Source organism: Bison bison, unplaced genomic scaffold, assembly GCF_000754665.1.
Source record: "Bison bison bison isolate TAMUID 2011002044 unplaced genomic scaffold, Bison_UMD1.0 scf7180017864289, whole genome shotgun sequence".
In the NCBI taxonomy this organism is placed as follows: Eukaryota; Metazoa; Chordata; class Mammalia; order Artiodactyla; family Bovidae; genus Bison; species Bison bison.
Window position 1 is genome coordinate 5,054,071 of NW_011494861.1, and position 21,821 is coordinate 5,075,891.

The 21,821-nt window shown below is 39.8% G+C and overlaps 1 protein-coding gene and 1 pseudogene across 1 annotated transcript in view; one reads left to right on the forward strand and one right to left on the reverse strand.

Annotated features, from left to right (window-relative positions):
* Window positions 1–21,821, forward strand: part of RERE (arginine-glutamic acid dipeptide (RE) repeats) — a 304,726-nt gene that overhangs the window by 181,976 nt on the left and 100,929 nt on the right. Inside the window, exons 9-10 of the mRNA XM_010850194.1 lie at window positions 1,540–1,664; window positions 2,748–2,847. Of these exons, the coding sequence (XP_010848496.1) occupies window positions 1,540–1,664; window positions 2,748–2,847 (225 nt within the window). The remainder of the gene's footprint in view (window positions 1–1,539; window positions 1,665–2,747; window positions 2,848–21,821) is intronic.
* LOC104995876 lies at window positions 9,182–11,532 on the reverse strand (annotated as a pseudogene).

Sequence of the window (21,821 nt, forward strand, 5' to 3'; positions counted from 1 at the left end):
CTGTGAAGCAGAGTGTGTAGACAGTAGCCTGCCAGCTGCATGGTTGACTCATGTTGAGTTTTGCCACACAATTGTTTTTAAAACTTGAATAACAAACATTTAAAGCCGTGAACTTTCACATTAAATTCAAGATTTCTGGACTTTGGGGAAACCTGGAGTATGTATGAGCACTGGTTCCCGCTCCTGCATGGCATTGTTCTCCAAACGGGACTCTCTCCATCTCATCCCGATCCCTTCACACCTAACACCTGCATGCTCAGAGTGGGAGCTGTTGTCATGGATGGATTTGAGTACTTGGAATGCGGCAAGTCTGAACTGGGATGTCGCATTCTGTTTACTGTGGACAGCAGAACATTTAAAGTGAAACATGAGGCCCTCATTTTATTTTTGTTGGCTGTACACTCTGCCTGCTTCAGTCGTTTACAGTTTTTGCCTGTTTCTGTGGACACTGGAGCTTTTAAACTGCAGCTCTTAATTTAAAATATTAAATTAATGTGACCATGTTCTTGATTTAAGAAAATAATAAGAATGTGTGTGTTTTGCAGATGGGTGACTTTTCATAGGCCTCTGAGCAGTCATGAGGCCTGTTTATACTTGCTCGGTTCCAGTAGTGGAGGGTGAGACAACGCTGGAGATACTGGGTTGGCCAAAATCTTTGTTTCAGTTTTTCCATAACAGTATGCCAAACACTCGAACAAACTTTTTGGCCAACCCAATATTTGCCTTTCTAACAGAATTGACTTGGAATCTTGGTTGTTGAGCACTATTTTTCAAATCTTCCAAAAATTTTTTTAAATTGAGGTGTCCTTTATGTATAGTGACCTGTTTGTATCGTAGGTATACTCTTCAGTCCTCTGTGACAGTTCATTTCAAGGCACAGAACATGGGTCATCTCAGAAGCTCCTGCCTACCCCTCGTCCAGCAGCCCTCTCCTCCTGGAACCACTGCTCATTCAATTTCTGTCACCATCATTTAGTGCTCCTGATTTTATTGTTGTTACCTTTATGGATTTTTTGTATTAATATGTCTACTGATACGTGACTCATTGATCTTGACTCCTAAAAGTAGCATTGGTTTGCAGAGTAGTTCACTCATTGTTTTAGTATACATCCTTAGGTGAGACATATATATATATATATACACATATATATATATATAGGTAAACGTGTTTTATTGGATGTGTGTAGTTCTCCCTTCTTTATCAAGGAGCTCTTATTCCCAAAACATTTTTTGTTTTGATACTTCTTTATTCACATGTGCCCACTTCTTTTTCACTCTGTGGACCATGCTGGCACCACTTTACGTTGACACTGTTAGCAGTTCCTTAAGTAGAGATCAAGTCCATTATGAAATCTCCTGCAGTAAAACGATCCCAGAGTGTGCGATGGGCCAGCTTCAGTGACTCATGAGTTTTCAGTTATTTCAGTACTGCCGAAAGAAAGAGGCTCAATTAGCTACTGTGTCTGTCCCCAAGGCCTGCCTGCACAGGCAGCTCTTTGAACATGCCTTGATTGTGACTTCTTCATCCCTGTCTTACAGGCCAAACTGCCCGACTTGCAACCATTCCCTTCTCCCGATGGAGACACTGTGACCCAGCATGAGGAACTGGTCTGGATGCCTGGCGTTAATGACTGTGACCTCCTCATGTACTTGAGGGCAGCAAGGTAATAGGAGTCCACACCCTCCTGCTTTCTGAATTGATGAGTGATCAGTAAACTTTCTCCTTTCCCCTGAAGTTGTGTTTATATATTGGGTATTCTCTGGCTTTACGTTTTGTTATGCTCTCTGTAACTAGAGCCCTGCTCCTTCTTACTGGAGAAACACAACTTTTGATGGTGAGGTCACTTTTTTCCTCCTTGGTGTTTGCCCCAACTCAGATTTTAGAACTTTTCAGGAAGAAAACATCGTACGTCACACATTCTAGTATCAGCGCTTCTTAATACAGTTGAGTAATTGGCTCATCCAGCGCATCTTAAAATCCCATTCCATATTTCTTTGCTCCATGGCTGTTCATTGGTATCTGACCTAAACTTTACATTTTGAGGGCTTACCTATATGAATACTTGCTAACCTGAAAATGCCTAAATTACAAAATGAGAAGTTCACGTCTGTCCCAGACATGTCACAGTGCAGGCAGGGCCTTCCTTTGTCTGCAGGGGTTTCTGGGACTCACTCACTGCAGTATCAACAACAGGCAACAGAAATGTTGAAGCAAGGTGGTGATGGAATTGTAACTCTGGCTGCTGTGTGGTCAGCAGTGTAACTTGGAGGCTACAGCAGAGATGGGGTCTTCAGGGCAGGGGTGACTACTAAGAGTTTTTTTCACCTCTTCCATGTTTGCTTAGAGATGGTTAATGTACAGCATGAGGCAGATTAAGTAAAATTTCAAAGGATTCAGTTTTACATATTTTCTGGAGACTGACCTTTCAAAAGTTTATAATCCAGCTGACCATTCTGGCAGATGGTTTTAGATTATTCACGCCCTCAAAACTAAAGTCTAAGTACTGATAAGCATGGGAAGAGAAACAAATGGAATAGAAGGAAAATAACATTTCTTTTTCTTGGTGAGTAAGGAGTGAACTGCAGAGAAACTTAAAAAAATTTTTTTAAGATGAGAGCAGAAACAGGGCTGAGAACTCTGTCTTAATTGTGCATATAGTGGTGATATTTGGTCTGGGCTGGAGCTGCACTCTGAGAACCAAGGGCTGAAATGTCTGCCCTGCTGTGTTCTCTTCCCGTCTCCGCAGGAGCATGGCAGCCTTCGCTGGGATGTGTGACGGAGGCTCCACGGAAGATGGCTGTGTGGCGGCCTCGCGGGATGACACCACCCTCAACGCACTAAATACGGTGAGACCTTTGAAGTTCTCTAGGTGGGAAGCAAATTCTTCTTTCTCCTGTGCCAGCCATAGGGAGTCTGTGATGATGGCCCATGAAGGGGTCTGAAGTCTCAGAAGCAGTGCTGTGGGGTACTGCTGGGCTTGAAAGATGGGAGTCGTGGTCCCGGTGGTGGGCTCCCTGACCTTGCCAGTGATATGGCACCTCCAGATTCACCTTGTGACCTGCGTCTGTGCTCCAGTACTGTGGTGAGCCTCTGCCAAGAGCCGGTGATAGTGGTCAGAGTTCACTGAGCTCTCACAAGCCCAGTAGTAGGCACAGTGATCTTACTGAATCCTCACAGCGCCCCTCTTAGGGAGGCTCTGTTATTACCACTGTGTGGACACAGGCAAGTAAGTTGAGAGCAGTGGAGTCACAATCCATGGTCATACACTTAAGATGTAAATCCAGAGGCCCTGCTTTCCAAGCCTTAATATATTCTTTGAACAAATTTGGTTTTTATATATTTGGCTTTGGAACAATGTAAATATTTCAGATGTTTATAAAAAAAGTTAAATTAAAAATAATAGTAATCATTTAAAAAAACTAAAGTAAAATGTAAGCCACGAGCATAACGGTACTGAGTTGGTTGCATCACATATCCTGTGTGAGCAGTCATCTGCTTTAATCCTATGACTCCACAGCAGCTCGGAATAACCCAGCTTGAGCCGCCTCTAGCAGTAGGATTCCTGAAACCAGTTTACTTCTTTGGACACTCCTTTTTGACCTCAGAGTATATCCTATGCAGCTGTACAAGAAAATGAGTGTGTCATATAGTTCCTTGAAACAGTTTTTCTCCTGTGTGTTCATTAATGTGGAATGATCAGATCTGAAGTAATAATGAATTTTTATGGATTTCTGATCTGTTCACAAAGAGTCTGCATGGTTCTATATACTTACGTAGTATACTGAACATGAGGCTGAGCAACTCTTGGTCGTGATTGAGTGTCATTTAAGCACCCTTTTTGTTTGTCTTTTTCTTGAGAGGTTACTGTAATTGGAAGGGACTTCTTTCAGTCATCTGTTCCAGTCTCTAAATAGATTAGAATCCGAAGCACAGGGAGACCAGGTGACTTGTATGATTGTTGTCAACAATCCAAAAAGTTGGCAACAGACCCCAATTTAGGGATCTTTCTGCTGTACAGCTTGTTGCTGGGGAAACGTGTAGATATCTGAATGACATAGCTGGTTGTTATTCCTGGTCTAGTTGTGTTTCTTGAGTGTTACATAACATTATAATAGTCTCTTATATGTTGGAGGTTGAATCACCTTGCTGGGCATATGCCATGTTCTAAATAAGTGGATGATTTCATATTCCCATTTACTTTCTCACCTGTTTGCTACTTAGAACTTTTGTGGTTATAAGGAATCCTTATTCTGAACATACAGTGATAGAGCCAGAGGGGCCTTTGAGATTGTTTTACAGATGAGAAACTGAGACTCAGAGATGATGACAACATCATCAGTGGCTATAACAGATGTAGCTGTGAATGTCTGTGAATTCAAAATACCCTAAAAAATGTGTGTATATTCGAAGTCACTCTTTGAAATGAGCTGGTTTTCTGTTGGGTTTTGGTATAAAAGCTTTATGCTAATCAGTTGAATTTTGAGTAACAAAAGTGTTGCCATATTTAATTAAATGTCTGTTTTTGACACTTCCTGAATTATCTGATTTATTCTCTGTCTTATTCCAACCCATCCCTTAAAGACCCTGTGGAACATACTTTTGTGCAGAAATAATTTGAGCTATTTTTGCCTGTGGTCCTTTGTAGCAAGTTCCTTCTGAAATTTTCTTAAGCACTGCCGGAGGGTTTTGGTTTATGGTTTTTGTTTCTGTGAAGCTATCTTCTCATCATTTGAAATTCTTCCTGCCTAGGCGAGCCCAGGGTGGCTCAGGTGTCGGATTATGCAATACAAGTGCATTTAGCCATCAAAAGACTGAGTTGTGTGCTCATTTTATGATGAATGGAAACATTTAGTGGCTGTTTTAATTTTTATACTTTTGTTGTACTAGTTCATGGAGCGTTTTAGTTGCAGGCACTTTCTTTAATGAGAAGTGAAGTGATTGGAAAAATCTTGAGAGAAGTTAATGTTTATTTCACATTCCTTGGAATAAGAGGGTTTTGAGTTATGTTAAGTAATAAATTAAAAAGATTAATTCATTGTCATGTGAGAAGTATTTATTATTTCTTAGAGTATAGCATAGAGTCAAAACAATGTAAAGCTTTTATCAACTTAGAATAAACCTGTGTCTATTTCCTGTTTCCCAGGACAGTGTAGAAATTAAAAGTATATGGAATCTGCAGTGCAGCTACATCATAGTATGTTTAGTAGCCCAATAGGACTGTTTGAATTTCAGTTCAGTTCAGTCGCTCAGTCGTGTCCAACTCTTTGCAACCCCATGGACTGCAGCACTCCAGGCCTCCCCTGTCCATCACCAATTCCCTAAATAAATAGTTTAATAATAGTTTAAAACTGCAGTCACTAATAGAACATTTTTGAACTGTTTGTTCTTTATTATAATTATGAGTGTGCATGCTCAGTCATGTCTGACTCTTCGTGACCCTGTGGACTGTAGCCCACCAGGCTCCTCTATCCCTAGGGTTTTCCAGGCAAGAATACTGGAGTGGGTTACCATTTCCTTCTCCATATTACCATTATATGGACCTATTTTTAAATATAAGCTCCTCTGCATTACTTGACTTTTTTCTTCATTATTCCCAAATGAGAGTTTTAGTGTATATTAAAAAAAATTTATTGGAGTGTAATTTTTGTATAATAAACTGCTCTCATTTAAAGTATACAATTTGATGAGTTTTTTTTTAAATGTGTATACAAATGAAGCTACTACAGTTTTCAAGGTAGAAATCATTTCTAGCATCTCCAAAAGTTGCCTCACTCTCTTTTATAATTCTTTGCTGCTTCTAGCCTCAGATAAACACTGATACATTTTTCTCATTATAGATCAGTTGCATTTTCTAGAATGTTGCATGAATTAGAATAATATTGTATGTAACACTTGGGGTTTGGACTCTTTCAGCACAGTAATTTTATAGTAGATGTATGTTGCATGCCTTTTTTTTGCTGAGTAGTATTCCAATCTGTAGATCTCCATAGTATTTTATCCTTTCCCCTGGTGATGGATATTTGTTTTTTTTCCAAGCTTTTGGCCATCAGGAATTATTACACAAGTCTTTTTTTTAGGACATGTATTTTCATTTCTCTTGAGTAAATACCTGGCAGTGCTGGTAGCTTTTTAGGAAAGTTATCAAGCAGGTTTCCACGGTGGCTGTGCCATTTTACATTCCCGTTAGTAGTGTGTTAGGATTTCAGTTCTTCAGCATGCTCCACAAGACTTGATGTCTTCAGTCTTCTGAGTTTTAGCCATTCTAATGGATATGTAATGATATGTCATTGAGGTTTTTAATTTAAATTTCCTGACAGTAGGTAATGTTGAGCATCTTTATATGTGTTCAAGCCCATTTGTATAGCTTTTTGGGAGGATATCTCTTGCCCAATTTAAAAAATTGTATTATTTGGCCTTTAGTACAATTTAGTTGTAAGAATTATTTTCATATTGAAGATAAAAATGCTTTGATACATGTATTGTAAATATTTCCTCCCGTGGTATGACTATCAAAAAGTATGTAATTTTGCTAAAATCTGATGCATCATTTTTTTTTTAATGAAAATTTCTTTGATCATCTCGTGATTACAAGGTTTGTTTCTATGCTTTCTTTTGAAGTTTTAGTTCTTAGATTCATTTCAAAGTAATTTTACATGTGATACGAGGTAGAGGTGAAAATTCTTTCTTTTCCACACCGAGGCCAGTTGTACAGCCAGGTTTTTTGGAAATAGTCTTTGGTCATTTAATTGCCTTCATGCTTTTATTGAACAACCACTCTTTGTATGTGTTTGTTTTTTTAAGATCCTATTCTGTTTCACTGATGTGACATCTCTCTTTTTTCTAGTACTTCATTATTTTTAATGCTATAGTTTTATAAGAACCCAGGGGATATATCTTCCTATTTTCTACTTGATTTCAAGATTACTTTGGCTGTTTTAGGTAATTTACGTTTTCATGTAAATTTTAGAATCAGCTTGCTAGCTTCTGTTTTAAAAAAAGGCTTTGATGTTATTTTGATTGAGATTGCATTGGATGTATGAATCAATTTAGGAAGAATTGATACCTTAACAATTTGAATCTTCCAATCCATGAACTTGATAATAGTATCTCTCCATTTGGGGGAAAAAAAAGTGTTCTTTAATTTCTTTGAGATATTGTAGTTTTCATTGTGCAAGTTTTACACTTACTTTGTAAAATTTATCCCTTAAGTAGTTATTGTTTGAAGATTCTATTGTTAATAAAATTGTATTTTTTAATTTCATTCTCTAAATGTTCATTGATAGGATAGAAATACAGTCAGTTTTTATGTGATGACCTTGTATTATACAAAGAATGCAAGGTTAGCACTAGTAGCGTTCTGGTAGTTCCTTAGGATGTTCCATGTGCACAATGTCATGTCATCTGCAACAAAGACAGCATTACCTCTTTCTGATTTATGTGTTTTATTTCTTTTTTTGTGCTTTATTACACTTGCTTGAATCTCCAATACAGTACTGGATAGAAATGATGAGAATAGACATATTTGCTTTCTTTCTCATCTTAAAGAAAAAACACTCAGTTGTTCACTGTTATGTGCAGTGTAGGATTTTTTTTGTTATTTAAACAAGCTGAGAATGTCCCCTTTTGTATCTAAGTTTGTTAAGGTTTTTACCATGAATGAACATTGAATTTTGTCAGATGCTATTTTTTTCTTGTGTATCTGTTGAGATGATCATAGGTTGTTATACTTTTTTTGTTAGTTTGGTAAATTACATTAATTAATTTCAGACTTTAAACCGACTATGTTCCTAGATTAAATCCTGCTTGGGTATTATGTACTATTGGATTCAATTTACTGTTAAAAACTGTCGCCTTTGTGTTCATGACGGACAGTGAGCTGTAGTCATCTTCCTTTGTAATACCTTTGTCTGGTTTTAATATCAGAGTAATACTGATTTAAAAAATTAGTTGGGAACTAGTTCCTCCTCCTCTTTTCCTTTCTCTTAAAGAATTTATAAAGGATTGATCTTTATTGTTAAATGTTTGATAGAATTGACAGTGTAGCCATTTGGGACAAAATTTTTTTAATGAAAAGTTAAAAAGTGTTACTGAAACCAGGTTCATACAGTAAGTCTCCTGCATAGGAACCTTCAAGTAGCAAACTTTCAAAGATGCAAGCATGTGTTTGCATGTCCAGTTGTGTAAGTTAGTTTGGTGTCTGGTGTACATTGTCATGTACAGTCACTCCGCAAGTGACTGTGCTTTTGTTTACTGTGCAGTACCGTATAGGGCACAGCAGTATGGTATCTTTATTTCAAGCCCAGGGTGTCCGGAATCAAGTGTAAAAGCAATGATATAGAGCTGATTGTGTTTGTTGGGTCCTTAGCGCCAAAGAATTGATGCTTTTGAACTGTGGTGTTGGAGAAGACTCTTGAGAGTCCCTTGGACTGCAAGGAGATCCAACCAGTCCATCCTAAAGGAGATCAGTCCTGGGTGTTCATTGGAAGGACTGATGCTGAAGCTGAAACTCCAATACTTTGGCGACCTCATGTGAAGAGTTGACTCATTGGAAAAGACTCTGATGCTGGGAGGGATTGAAGGCAGGAGGAAAAGGGGACGACAGAGGATGAGATGGTTGGATGGCATCACCAACTTGATGGACATGAGTTTGAGTAAGCTCTAGGAGTTGGTGATGGACAGGGAAGGCTGGCATGCTCCAGTCCATGGGGTTGCCAAGAGTTGGACACAACTGAGTGACTGAACCGAACTGATGGCTGAAAAACTTGGCATTCATCTCAGCAGCTGCCACAGATGGATTCTGGGAGAACATGGTGACTCAAGCGTGGCTGTGTGGAGTGGAGTGAATGTGGCAGGTGTTTCTCTCCAGGAAGTGAATCCAGAAATGGGAATAGACAATGATAGTGAAAACTGGAAGGAAGTGCATAAGATGGTAGTTGAGAGTGCCTATGAATTCATCAAGCTATTCTTTGGCACTCAGCTTCCTTTATAGCCCAACTCTCACATCCATACACGACTACTGGAAAAACCACAGCTTTGACTAGACAGACCTTTGTTGGCAAACTAATATCTCTGCTTTTTAGTATGCTGTCTAGGTTGGCAATCCACTCCAGTACTATTGCCTGGAAAATCCCATGGACAGAGGAGCCTGGTAGGCTACAGTCCATGGAGTCGCAAAGAGTCAGACATAACTGAGTGACTTCACTTCACTAGGTTGGTCATAGCTTTTCTTCCAAGGAGGAAGCATCTTTTAATTTTCAGCCGTAAGACAGCAAAATATAGCAGAATCCAGATTACATCCACTTGCGATCACACAGTGCTTGGGTAATCCACTTGGTTTCCAGGTAATATATGTGAGAATGTCTGCTGGGTTGGAAACCACAATGATGATGTAGTTGGGATTGTACTTCACAATCTGAGCAGTGATGAGCTTGAAGACATTAATGTTCTTTTGCACCAGATTCAGGTGCCTCTCCCCCTCTTACTAGTGAACTCTTGCACTTACCACCACGATCTTGGAATTGGCAGTGACAGAGTAATCTTTGTCTGCCACGATTTTTGGTGTCTGAAGGAATAAGCTCTTGTGCTGCAGGTCCATCATTTCTCCTTTGAGTTTATCTTCCAAAACATCCACAAGAGCAAACTCATCAGTCAGAGACTTGCCCAGAATGCTGATGGTTAATACCATACTGACTTGTCCAGTACCCTCTACAGTGATCTTATTGTTTGGAACCGTTCCCTCTTCTTCTGCAACTGGTGCAATCAGTTTTTCCGTAAGAGTTGCCATTGTGCCCAGGGGACAGAAAGTTCTCCAGACAGTGGTAAGGGCAGCACAAAGAAGGCAAAGCAGAGTGCGTCTCCTCTCTTCTTAGTAATTCTTAATAGAGGTTTATCAATATTATTGATCTTTTTGGATAAGTAGTGTTTGGTTTCATTGATTTTTCCCCCCCTCTGTTGTTTTCTATTTCACTGATCTCTCGATCTTCTGTTATTTCTTTTCCACTTATTTTGGGTTAATTTGAATATTTTTTCCCCTAGCTTCCTAAGTTGGGGTCTTAAATAACTGACACAAATTCAATTTGTTGTTCTTCTATTGCCTTTTAGTTAAAATAAAAAAAATTTTTTTATGTGTGATTTCTTCTTTTACCTGTGGATTATGTAGAATTAAATTGTATAATTAGCATGGACTTAGGATTCTTTTTCCCTCTCTCCTTCTCTCCTTTTGGAATGTTATTGATTTCTAATTTAGTTCTGTTGTGATCAAAGAGTACCCAGTGAGATTTCAATCTGTTGAGATCTGAGACTTGGTTCTTGTCTCAGCATGTGATTTATCTTGTGAATGTTCCATGTAATGAACTTTCATTTTGCAGTTATTAGTTGTACTGTTTTATAGTTGTCAGTTTCTTTGGGGCCGTTGATATTATCACTCAGATCTTCTCTGCCTCATTTATTTGTTTTAGCTTTGACTGTGCTGGTCTTTTCTGCTGCGTGCCGACTTTCCTCTAGTTGCACAGAGTGGGTGCTGCTTTCTCGTTGTGGTATGTGGGCTTCTCGTTGCAGTGACTCTCTTGTTGTGGAGCAAGGCCCTAGAACATGGTGAGCTTGCTTCGCAGCTTGTGGGATCTTCCCGGACCAGGGGTCAAACTCCTGTTGCCTGGTGGATTCTTAACCACCAGGGACATCCATTCTTTTATCTAATTGTGTTGTCAGTTACTGACAGATGTATTAAAGTCTTTCACTGTGATCGTGAATTTGGTTCTTTCTCCTTTGTCTCTGTTAGTTTTGCTTCATGTGTGTGGGAACTGTATCACTAGGTGCATGAACATTTCTAATACTGACCTTGCTCCATGTACTAAGCATGTTCCCCTTTTGGTACAATCCTTTTTGTGCCTAGTGATACCCTTTGTCTTAAATTCAGTTTTGTCCGAAATTCATACAGTGCTCTAGCTTTCTTATGCCTCTTGTCTGCATGTGGTGTGTCTTCTTCCAGCTTCTTACTTTGAATCCTTTTGTTTGTTTGTTTAAAGTACCTCTTCTGTGGACTTTAGCTTTCTAGTTGTTTCTTGCTTTTTTATTCCTTCTGGCAAGCTCTACCTTTTGTTTGGAGTGTTTAGTCCATTTTAACAGTGCAGACGATTCTCAGGTGATATGAAACTTGAGCCACTTACTTTTTTAAAGCAGAACTAGTGTCATTGGAGAATCACAGAAGTAGTTAATATATTATTACTTTTATGGCCACACAATGTTACTTTTGATTCAGTGGTGAACTTGCAAAATAGTTAGGTACACGGTTCTTTGTTTGCTCATTACCATTAATATGTATTTCTTATCTTTTTACTTCTTAAAGAAGTTTTGTACTGATATAAAGGAAGAATACGTAATAAACACGTTGGCCTCTCTTACTACAAGAGGGTATTCTTAGTAGCTGTGGGCATACTTCTTAAGGGATGTCAGCAAAAATACGTTTTTGTTGTTGTTCAGTCACTTAGTTGTGTCCTACTCTTTGCGACCCCCATGGGCTGCAATATGCCAGGCTGCCCTGTCCATCACCAACTCCTGAAGTTTACTCTAACTCATGTCCTTTGAGTCTGTGATGCCATCCAACCATCTCATCCTCCGTCACCCTCTTCTCCTCTTGCCTTTAATCTTTCCCAGCATCAGGGTCTTTTCCAGTGAGTCAGCTCTTCACATCAGGTCAGCCAAAGTATTGGAGTTTCAGCTTTAGCATCAGTCCTTCCAATGAGTATTTCAGAGTTGATTTCCTTTAGGATTGACTGATTTGATCTCCTTGCTGTCCAAGGGACTCTCTTAATAGTCTTCTCCAGCACCACAGTTCGAAGGCATCAATTCTTCATTGCTCATAATATGTTTTATTATGTTTTACTATTTTATTTTAAATTGTGAATGCCTAAAAATGCAAAATTGTTTTATTTATAAACTTACATAGCATGTTAAATAATATGTTAAAATATGACAAAGCAATGATGCTCTCTCTGAAAGATGGAGATAGAAATATTTCTATGTGTTTCTCTTTAAGGAGTTTTCTTTTAATTAAAATACTTTTTAATTATTTTTTTATTTTGGCTGTGCGTGTCTTCCTTGCTGCACAGTCTTTTCTCTGGTTGTGGTGAGCAGGGGCTACTCTAGTCGTGGTATATGGCCTTCTCATTGTTGCAGCTTCTCTGTTGCAGAGTATGGGCCCTGCAGCAGGGGCGCAGTAGTTGTGGTGCACAGCCTTAGTTGCTCCACAGCATGTGGGATCTTCCAGGAATAGGGGTCAAACCTGTGTCTGTTACATTGGCAGGTGGATTCTTTACCACTGAGCCACCAGGGAAGCCTTATATGCAGTTTTATTTAGGCTTATCTGTACCCATTTAGCTTATATGTAACTCTTAAACATAATTGCTGTGTAACGTATAAATGGCCCATAGTATTCTAATGAGATTAATTCAGCCATCTTGAAATGCTTACATTTATTTGATCTCTTATTAATACAGAATAGACCTTTATATTTACGCTTGGAAGCTATAGCAGAGCCCCATAGTTTGAGAGTAAGTTTTCCTGGAAGATACCATTCTGACTTATTTATACTAAATTGATACTGGATTTTATTCTTTGAGCTCAGATATCTTTCCCATTTCCTGATAAAATTCAGATTCTTTGACTTCTCTTTCTCAGAAACTTATTTGCATGCTTATGTTTACTTTCACTAATACTAAACATATATATGTTCACTATAAGTAAAATTTATGATCATGCAGCAAAGATTTCACCTTTGCCTGGACAGTTTTATTCCCTGAAATATGGATGGCTGTTAGACATTTGGATTAAGCTTTTTACATATTCACGAGAGTATGTATGTGTTTGTTTACTTATTTATGCACACCCACATCTCCTTCAACAGAGGATTAAAGGCTTCCAATCGCTTAATAGTTAGTTTTTATCTCTGATCTATAAATACCACTATTTGTTAACCATTGAGTATTAATCATTTTTGTTTTCTGAGCTATATAACCCAATGCCTGGTACATGGTGGAGATAGACACTAAATATTTGTTGAATCATGGAATAAGTAAATCAGGTTCAGGTCCAAGTCACATCACCCAGAGCTTGGTGTTGTAAAGTTGGCACAGCAGAGTAAGCCTACATTCAGAATCATTTTCATGTTCCTCTCTTTCATTTTAAAAGGTTTAAGTCTGTAAAACTTCTCTCAGAGATTTTCTGTTTGTTCTTTATAAATGGACTTCACTGAAGCACTTGGCCCTGAATTAGCTTTGCAGTGCTCCAGACTTAAATGGATGTTGAGTATTACCCAGCTCCCAAATAATGCACTGCCAAAAGGCCCTTTTATTATCATTTGTCTGGAGGCTCAGACAGTCAAGAATCCGCCTGCAGTGCGGGAGACCTGTGTTCTATCCCTGAGTTGGGAAGATCTCCTGGAAAAGAGAATGGCCACCCACTCCAGTATCCTTTCTTGGAGAATTCCCATGGACAGAGGGGCCTGGTAGGCTACAGTCCATGAGGTTGCAGAGAGTCCAAAAGACATGACTGAGTGACTAAGCACACAAATTATATGATCAGGATTCTCCTAAATTGATTCCACATTCACATCCTTTACTTAAATTCTCCTCTTTTTATTATTCTCCATTCGGATTAGTCACCATTACTTGGTTGGAGGGTGGTAGTTTTGTTCCGTCAGGATTTTGGATGAGAAGAGTATTAGTTTATATGCTACATGCTTTCTTTTTATGGAAATCCAATAATTTCATCTGATTATTTCCAATAAGTTTTAAGAACACCTTATGTAAATCAGTTTTGACAAGCACCTTTGCTAGTGTTTTATTTACGTCATAGCAGGATATTGGAATCTTACTCATATTGTTAATGATAGTAGAAATAAAGATGCAGAAAAAGACCATGTAATTGACGTTTTCTCATATAATCAAGACCTTTTCAACTGATTATCAGCATTTGTTGTTCATTGACTATATTGTGTCTGACTCTGTGACCCCATGGACTACAGCATGCCCGGCTTCCCTGTACTCCATTATCTCCTGGAGTTTGCTTGAATTCGTGTCCATTGAGTTGTGATATTAGTTAACCATCTCATCCTCTGTCCATGGTGTAGTTTTATATGCGTGTATGTATATAACCATTTTTGTTCATAACCATTTTATTTCTCCTGTGGTCAGCTCTGTCTGTATGTCTTTTAAAGTGTGGCATGTACACTAAAGCAGTACTTGCCAGATTGGATCAGCATGTGGTGACAAGACGTTCTCCTCAGTTACCCTGAAAGCTTGCCTTGGTGCAGTAAGCTTTTATGAAAGTGTACGCATCATGTGCTTTTTTTTTTCCCTTGTGTTTTGTCTTTGTCTTATTTCATTTTTCTGCGGGCAAATGCCTTTGCTAAGCCATTCTCTCCCCCGCTCAGCTTTTTGACTGAATTTTCAACCAGACATCGAACCTTAAGTTTATCACTGTTACTCTCATTTTACTAGGTATCAGCTATTGGTCAGCTGCCTGATGTCATTAATAACAACAATATTAATAAGCTGTAATAAAATTAAAATGTACTTGTTGGTTAAGTGCTTATATGTTAGGTGAAAATTTAAGTGCTTCTTATGAATGATTCATTTGATCTTTGTAACAATTCTGTGAGAGAAGTTAACACCTGCAGTTTATTAAGCACACTGCCGTATGCACGTTTTAAACTTTATGTGTCGGACTATGAGGATAGTCCGACTCGAGCCCAGCGCCTCGTGGCAGTCGTCTTGAGAATCTGCACTTTGGGAGACTCGCTGTTCAGCCAATTGAAAACCCTTCCTGCTGCCACCTGACTGCATGTATCCCTCTGTCCTCCCAGGGTCTCAGCAAACAAAAGCTTTTACTTTGGTTTGGCCAAAGTTAGAAAGTTCCTTTGCTAATTTAAAAAAATTTCTGTCTCATAAGATTTTTTTTCTGTGCTAAATACTGATAAAATGTTTTGAGGCTTCTGTGGTGGTTTGAAAAATGTCTACTATAACATCAATCAGTTGGAATTTTAGCACCTGTGAACCTGTATGAAGCATTAATATCAATATGGTAAGTATTTAGCAAGTCAAGATAAAAGCCCTTAGTCCTTTTACATTGAAGAAGAGGCTTTAATACAATCATTCACTCATTTATTTATTCAGCAATAAATGTGATGGAGTCCTTGCTCTTTGCAAAGCCCTTATGGGAGAGCATTTGATGAGTGTTGAAATCTAAGTAAGCGTTTAATCTTAGAACAAAGTAGGCCCAAGAGTTTTAAAAGGGCTCATATATTAACATAACTTCTGAAATGTAGAATGTTAAGATTTATAGTGTTTGTACTAGTATGTGTGTTTCTTAATACTAGTTTGAAATATATTTCAGAATAACTTTTTTTTTTCCCTCAGCTCTCCTAGATTAATTTTTTTACCCCAAAGTCTGAAGGTCAGTGTAGTTGTTTCTTGTGGCTGCTCTGGCAAATTGAGTACCGTAAACTTTGGAACTTAAAGCAACAGATTTCTCACAGTTCTGGAGCCCAGAAGTTCAAAATCAGGGTATCAGTTAGGCCATGCTTCCCTCCAGCTACACAGGGAGAATCATTCTGTGCCTCCTCCAGCACCGAGTGGCTTCGAGCTCTGTGGGGCCCGTGGTCACTCTTTCTCTTGCGTTCACTTTGCCATCTTCTCTGTGTATCTAGGTCTTCTCTGTCCCATGTTTTTCCACGGCCCCTCTTTTTGTAAGGATGCTGGTCATTGAATATTGGGCCCACCTGAATAATCTAGAATTGTCTTCTCATCTTAAAATCCTTAACTTCATCACAGTCTTGTCTGTAAAGACCTTTTTCTCAAATAGCGTTGCAGTTGCATGTTGCCAGGGTTTGATGTGGAGGTCTTCTGGTGGTTGTTTTTCAGCCCCCAACAGCTGGGTTTTACTATTGTATACAGTGTTACTAAAATAAATTGTAGTACTTATTTTTAATTTTCTGTAATAATTTATTTCCTTCCCCTTTCTATCAGTTATAATTTACTTAGATTTAAGTGTGAACGTTATCATCTTGAGAATGTAAAAATATTATAGTAGTGACTGTGATATTTCTGTAAAATCCTAGGATATTTGATTTATAAAATACTGTCATATTTATATTGGCATAACATACCATGTATTTGGCTTTCTTTGTACAAAGAATATATTTATTTAGATGAGAGAATTATCATCTATGGTTATAGATTATCATAGATTATCTATAGAATCTATAGATAACCATAGATTATCATCTATGGTTAACCATGTTAACTGACTTATTCTGACCTGTCAGGTTGCTGAGTATTTCTTCCTTGGCTCTACCCTAGATGGTCCCAGCCTGCCCCTCAGGGGCTGCTGGGGGCAAGGTCTTGTGCTGCTGGTAGATCTGGTCTCCAGTGGCCTGGGGTCAGCCCTGGCTACCTTTGAAGCTGTTGCTTTCTAAAGTCTCTGCTGTCTCTTCCATTTCCTGTCCTTCAGCTCTGCCCTGGCCAGTTCTCTTCTCTAGGAGACAGACATTTTCCCATAGCCAGTCACTCGCAGAGCTTCTTATATCACTACACCGCCTGCCCACCCTTGCCTGTCTTGCCGCCCTGCCTTTGGTTAGCTTCCTCCTTGACCATAGAATGGATTGGGTGTGTATTCCAGCTTGTGTGTGTGTGTGTGTACACGCACGCGTGCTCAGTCATGTTTGACTTTTTTGGCTCCCTGGATTGTAGCTCTGCCAGGCTCCTCTTTCCATGGAATTTCCCAGGCAAGAATACTGGAATGAATTGCCATTCCTTTCTGCAGGAGATCTTCCTGACCCAGGGATCAAACCTTGGTCTTGGTCTCCTGCACTGTTAGGTGGGTTCTTTACCACTGCGCCACTTGGGAAGCCAGAAGTGTTCCAGCCTACTCCAGTACTTTGGAATACTGGTTCTTCAAGGATTTGGGGGAAGGATGGCTCTAAATTTTTCTCCCCTTCCTCTTCTTCCCCCAACCATGTCACTAGTGAGATACTCGTTTTCATGTGTTCTCCAGTCTGACTTCACTGATGCCTCTGAGTTACCATGCTGGTGGCCATCACACAGAATTTTTTGGGACTGTTTTCGAGTTTGAGGTCTTTGGTTTGTGTCGTATTTGCCAAGTTTGGTAGTCTTCCACAGTCAGGCTCTCTTCTGCTGCTGCTGTGTTTTGAAATCGTACAGTCTTTTTCCTTTGTTCTTTCAGACCTGTTGTTAGGCTGAGAAATCCAGAATGGTGAGGAGGCTAAGCCTCTCAGGCTCAGGGCGAGGCTTCTTGGTTCTGCAGGGCTGTAGCTGGAGGCACTACTGGGGTTGCCCAAAGCCTCGTTGCTTATTTCTTAGTCACTCACTTTGTTCTTGGCTGAGGTTTCTAGATAAAAGAGCAGTCACTCAGAAGCCTTCCCACCTCTGTAGTCTTGCATGCTTTGCTGTGTGCCTCTTTGATTTTCTTTGTTCCATTACTTTATCATTGCAGCCAGAAAGAATAATGCACTATTGTTTACACAGCCTAAAAATTACTCATCAAAAATCATCAAGGTTAAGGTTACTGAGCCCTGAGGAGGGGAAGCAGTCATTTCTGCACTTAAATTCTTCTGAATAGGAATTCAAGCAATTTTTGTAAATGGTTTCTCTTAATACTGATGCCGTTGATCTTGAGGTTGTTTTTGTTTATTTATTTTAAAGAAATTTAATTGTTTGTAGGAATCTGGTTATAATTGACCTGTGGCTAACTTTCATGTGCACTTCCTAGTTCACTTGAGCATTTAGGAATGGGTTCCCTAATGTCTGCATAAGGGAATAGAGCTATGTTTTTCTATCACCCTCTAGGTTAGAGCTTCCCTTGCCATTTTTCTGTTTTCAAGGCTGTGAAGATTCTAGGAGTAAGTGAAAAAATTGCCACTGTGGCCCTGAGCAGTTTCTGCCTACGATATGAGATAGGTCTTTCTAAGCTGACAAATAATGACGATTCCTGACTCTGCCAGGAGTTTTTCTCTCTGTGGCTGGAGTTACACTCCTCATTCTTTATCATTAAGGTGGGTCTTCTCATCAGTGGATTTGTGTGCTGAGTTCTGAGGAGCTGGCCTCCCTTTCCATGCACTGGACTGGTGGCTTTGATCCACCACAGCCCAGCATCCTTTATGTCCTGGGCTGGAACTCACACAGAAAGCAGGAAGAAAGGTTTTGTTTCTGGGAAGCGAGGTTATATACTGTGAGCTCTGTAGATAATTATGCATAACTTCATTTAAAGACCCATGGCGTGAACTAGTCCAGCTTTCGCAGAGACCTGAAAGTTAAGACGTTAACCTTAAATCCCTAAGGTGTAAGTGAAAAATCTGCAATAGCTGGTCAGTGTTTGGCCCAGGCAGTTTGGCGTAGTTCAGTGGCTATGTTGTTTGTTTACTTTTTCTAAATGAGTGTATTAATATTTCCATTTATTCATTTTTCAATAGAATATCCTTTAGAATTTTACCTTTCAAAAACATCTGTGGAACTTCCCTGATGGTCCAGTGGTAAAGAATTCGCCTGCCGGTGCAGGGGACACAAGTTCGATCTCTGGTTGGGGAAGATCCCACATGCCGCAGGGCAGCTAAGCCTGTGTGCCGCAATTACGGAAGCCCACACGCTAAGAGCCCATGCTCCACAAGAGAAACCACTGCAATAAGAAACCTGAGTGCTGCAACTAGAGAAAGTCTGCATGCAGCAACAAAGACCCAGCCTAGCCAAAAACAAATGAAAATTAAAAACAAAATCTATAAAGAGAAAGAAGATTAAAAACTGAAGGGTTCCGAAAAATGACCCAGTTCAGCCCCTTTGTTACAGAGGAAGAGTCCAGGGGCCACACTGCTGCTCAGAGCAGGGTCCTCCAGGCCCCTCTGCCCAGGCTGCTACTTCCCCCCAGGACAGCCTGGCACCTCACTCCTGAGAGCCCCCCAGGCCATCAGGTTCTCCGTTGTTTCCCTTTTCATCCCCATCTTCCGTCCTGTCTTCTCTGTACTGTAGGATAAGCTCACCCCTATGGTGCTCTAAGGCATACTCACTCTCCTAGCACCAGGGCAATTTCCCGTGACACTCGTCGTGTCCCATCCCTTCTCAGTCAGCTTTCCTTAATGGAACATTTCCTCCTTCTGGAATCAGGCTCAGTGATGACCACATATCTTATTTCATCCTAAACAGGCATGAATTCTATGTGCTTCCTTTCCATAGAAAGGAAGATTCTATGTTCTTCCTTTCTACAGCTAAGAAAACTGAGGTTTAGAAAAATAATTTGTTTCTTATCACACAGCTAGTGGCAGGACAAGTGTTTGAATCTAAGCCAGAGCTGGGCGCTTTCTCTCATTTAGATCTCACCTCTGCAGAACCCCCAAACCTGCATCTTTGGTGCCAGCGTCTTCTCAGGTTCTCCTGTCCAGGTGTTTATGTTTGTAAAGACAATGTCAGATTAGATGCTAAAAACAGACAAATAGTCAGAAATGGCTAAGACTTGGTTTGTTCTATATTTTAAAAATAGTTTACTGACCTCAGCTGATGTGCCAGCATTTGGTGTTTGCTTTCTAATCACCTTGTGGTTGAGATCCCTGTTCTGTGGGTTTAGAATAGCTTCAAAAGCACTGTAGCCAGGAGATTGTGACCTGTTTTCTAGATACATATGTGAGAGCTGTGAATGAGAAATGATACAGTGTTGTACTAGCCATGGGAAATTGTTATAAGTGAATTATTGCCTAGACATAATAACTGCCTTTTATTACCTCCTCCTAGAATATTGTTTTTAATTTGACTGTTGCTCTTTATTAAGTATAGGCATGCTCAGTCCCTCAGTGGTATCTAACTCTTTGTGACCCCATGGACTGTAGCCTGCCAGGCTCCTCTGTCCATGGGATTTTCCTGGCAAGAATATTGGAGTGGGTTGCCATTTCCTCCTCCAGGGGATCTTCCCAACCCAGGGATTGAACCCATGGCTTCTGCATGGCCGGTGAATTCTTTACTGCTGAGCCACCAGGGAAGCCCTAAGTATAGGCAAGGTTAATCATATTGTGTATACTGTTGATCTTTAAAATCTGCTTTGTGGAATCATCTTGCTCTTTCAACAGAACAAATAGCACCCTAGTCACTGACAGTCTTCTGTTTTTATTATACATTTATTTCATTATTTTGTTTATATGTGTGTTTTCTCTACTCTGAGCTACTCCTGACTAGCCACCCCAGTGTAAGAAAAGACCTTGTGCTTGCCCCATCCCTGCAGCTGGAGGAGTCCCTGAGCTCACTGTTCCCAGCAGATCGCCGATCCTGACGTGCTCCAGTAGAGGGGTCGGGGGCAGGGACTGAGTCTTAGGAGTCCCGGACACTGGGCTAATGTGGAATCCTTGCTCTGCTGCTTTGTAGGGAGGTGGCCCCAAGCACGGGGCTGAACCTCTTGGTTTTGTTTCCTCATATGTAGCACTCTTGCCTCAAAAGAGTGGTGTGAAATGATGAAGTTATATACTGAGTAAGTTCTTAGCACCTCTGGAGAAGGGAATGGCAACCCACTCCAGTATTCTTGCCTGGACAGAGGAGCCTGGCAGGCTACAGTCCATGGGGTCTCAAAGAGTTGAGCACAAATGAGCAACTGAACCCACACACAGATGTACAAGTTCTAGCACAGACAACACTCAAGAAATGTTGGTCTCCCCCTCTCTCTTCTCCTTTGTGACCTCAGCCATAATTTCTAGAACATTGTACTTATTCAGAATGTGTTAGAGGGGGAAAGTTATTCCAGCGAATATGTATTTCTTTCTGAAAATTAACTGAATCTTTCCTTCAGCCCTTACTCTCAGCAGTTAAATTCTGTGTCTTTACCTTTATCTCTCAAATGTGTGCCCATAAGAGTATTTAGAGAAATTTATCCTCTCCAGTGCTTAAGTAGCATTATTAGGAGTGATAGTGGCCAAACAAAAATAAGCATTGTGCTTTCAATCTTAACTGTAGTTTTTGAATGTATGTGTGTATCATGTTTTGAGCTTTGTACTAGGTCACTGGGCTTTATTTTCTTGGTCTCCAAAATCACTGTGGATGATGACTGCAGCCATGAAATTAAAAGATGCTTGCTCCTAGGAAGTAAAATTATGACCAATCTAGACACCATATTAAAAAGCAGAGACATTCTGCACATCAAAGGAAACTATTAGCAAAGTGAAAAGACAGCCTTCAGAATGGGAGAAAATAATAGCAAATGAAGCAACCGACAAACAACTAATCTCAAAAATATACAAGCAACTCCTTCAACTCAACTCCAGAAAAATAAATGACCCAATCAAAAAATGGGCCAAAGATCTAAATAGACATTTCTCCAAAGAAGACATACAGATGGCTAACAAACACATGAAAAGATGCTCAACATCACTCATTATCACAGAAATGCAAATCAAAACCATTATGAGATATCATTTCACACCAGTCAGAATGGCTGCGACCCGAAAGTCTACAAATAATAAATGCTGGAGAGGGTGTGGAGAAAAGGGAACCCTCTTACACTGTTGGTGGGAATGCAAACTAGTACAGCCACTATGGAGAACAGTGTGGAGATTCCTTAAAAAACTGGAAATAGAACTGCCTTATGATCCAGCAATCCCACTGCTGGGCATACACACTGAGGAAACCAGAAGGGAAAGAGACACGTGTACCCCAATGTTCATCGCAGCACTGTTTATAATAGCCAGGACATGGAAGCAACCTAGATGTCCATCGGCAGATGAATGGATAAGAAAGCTGTGGTACATATACACAATGGAGTATTACTCAGCCATTAAAAA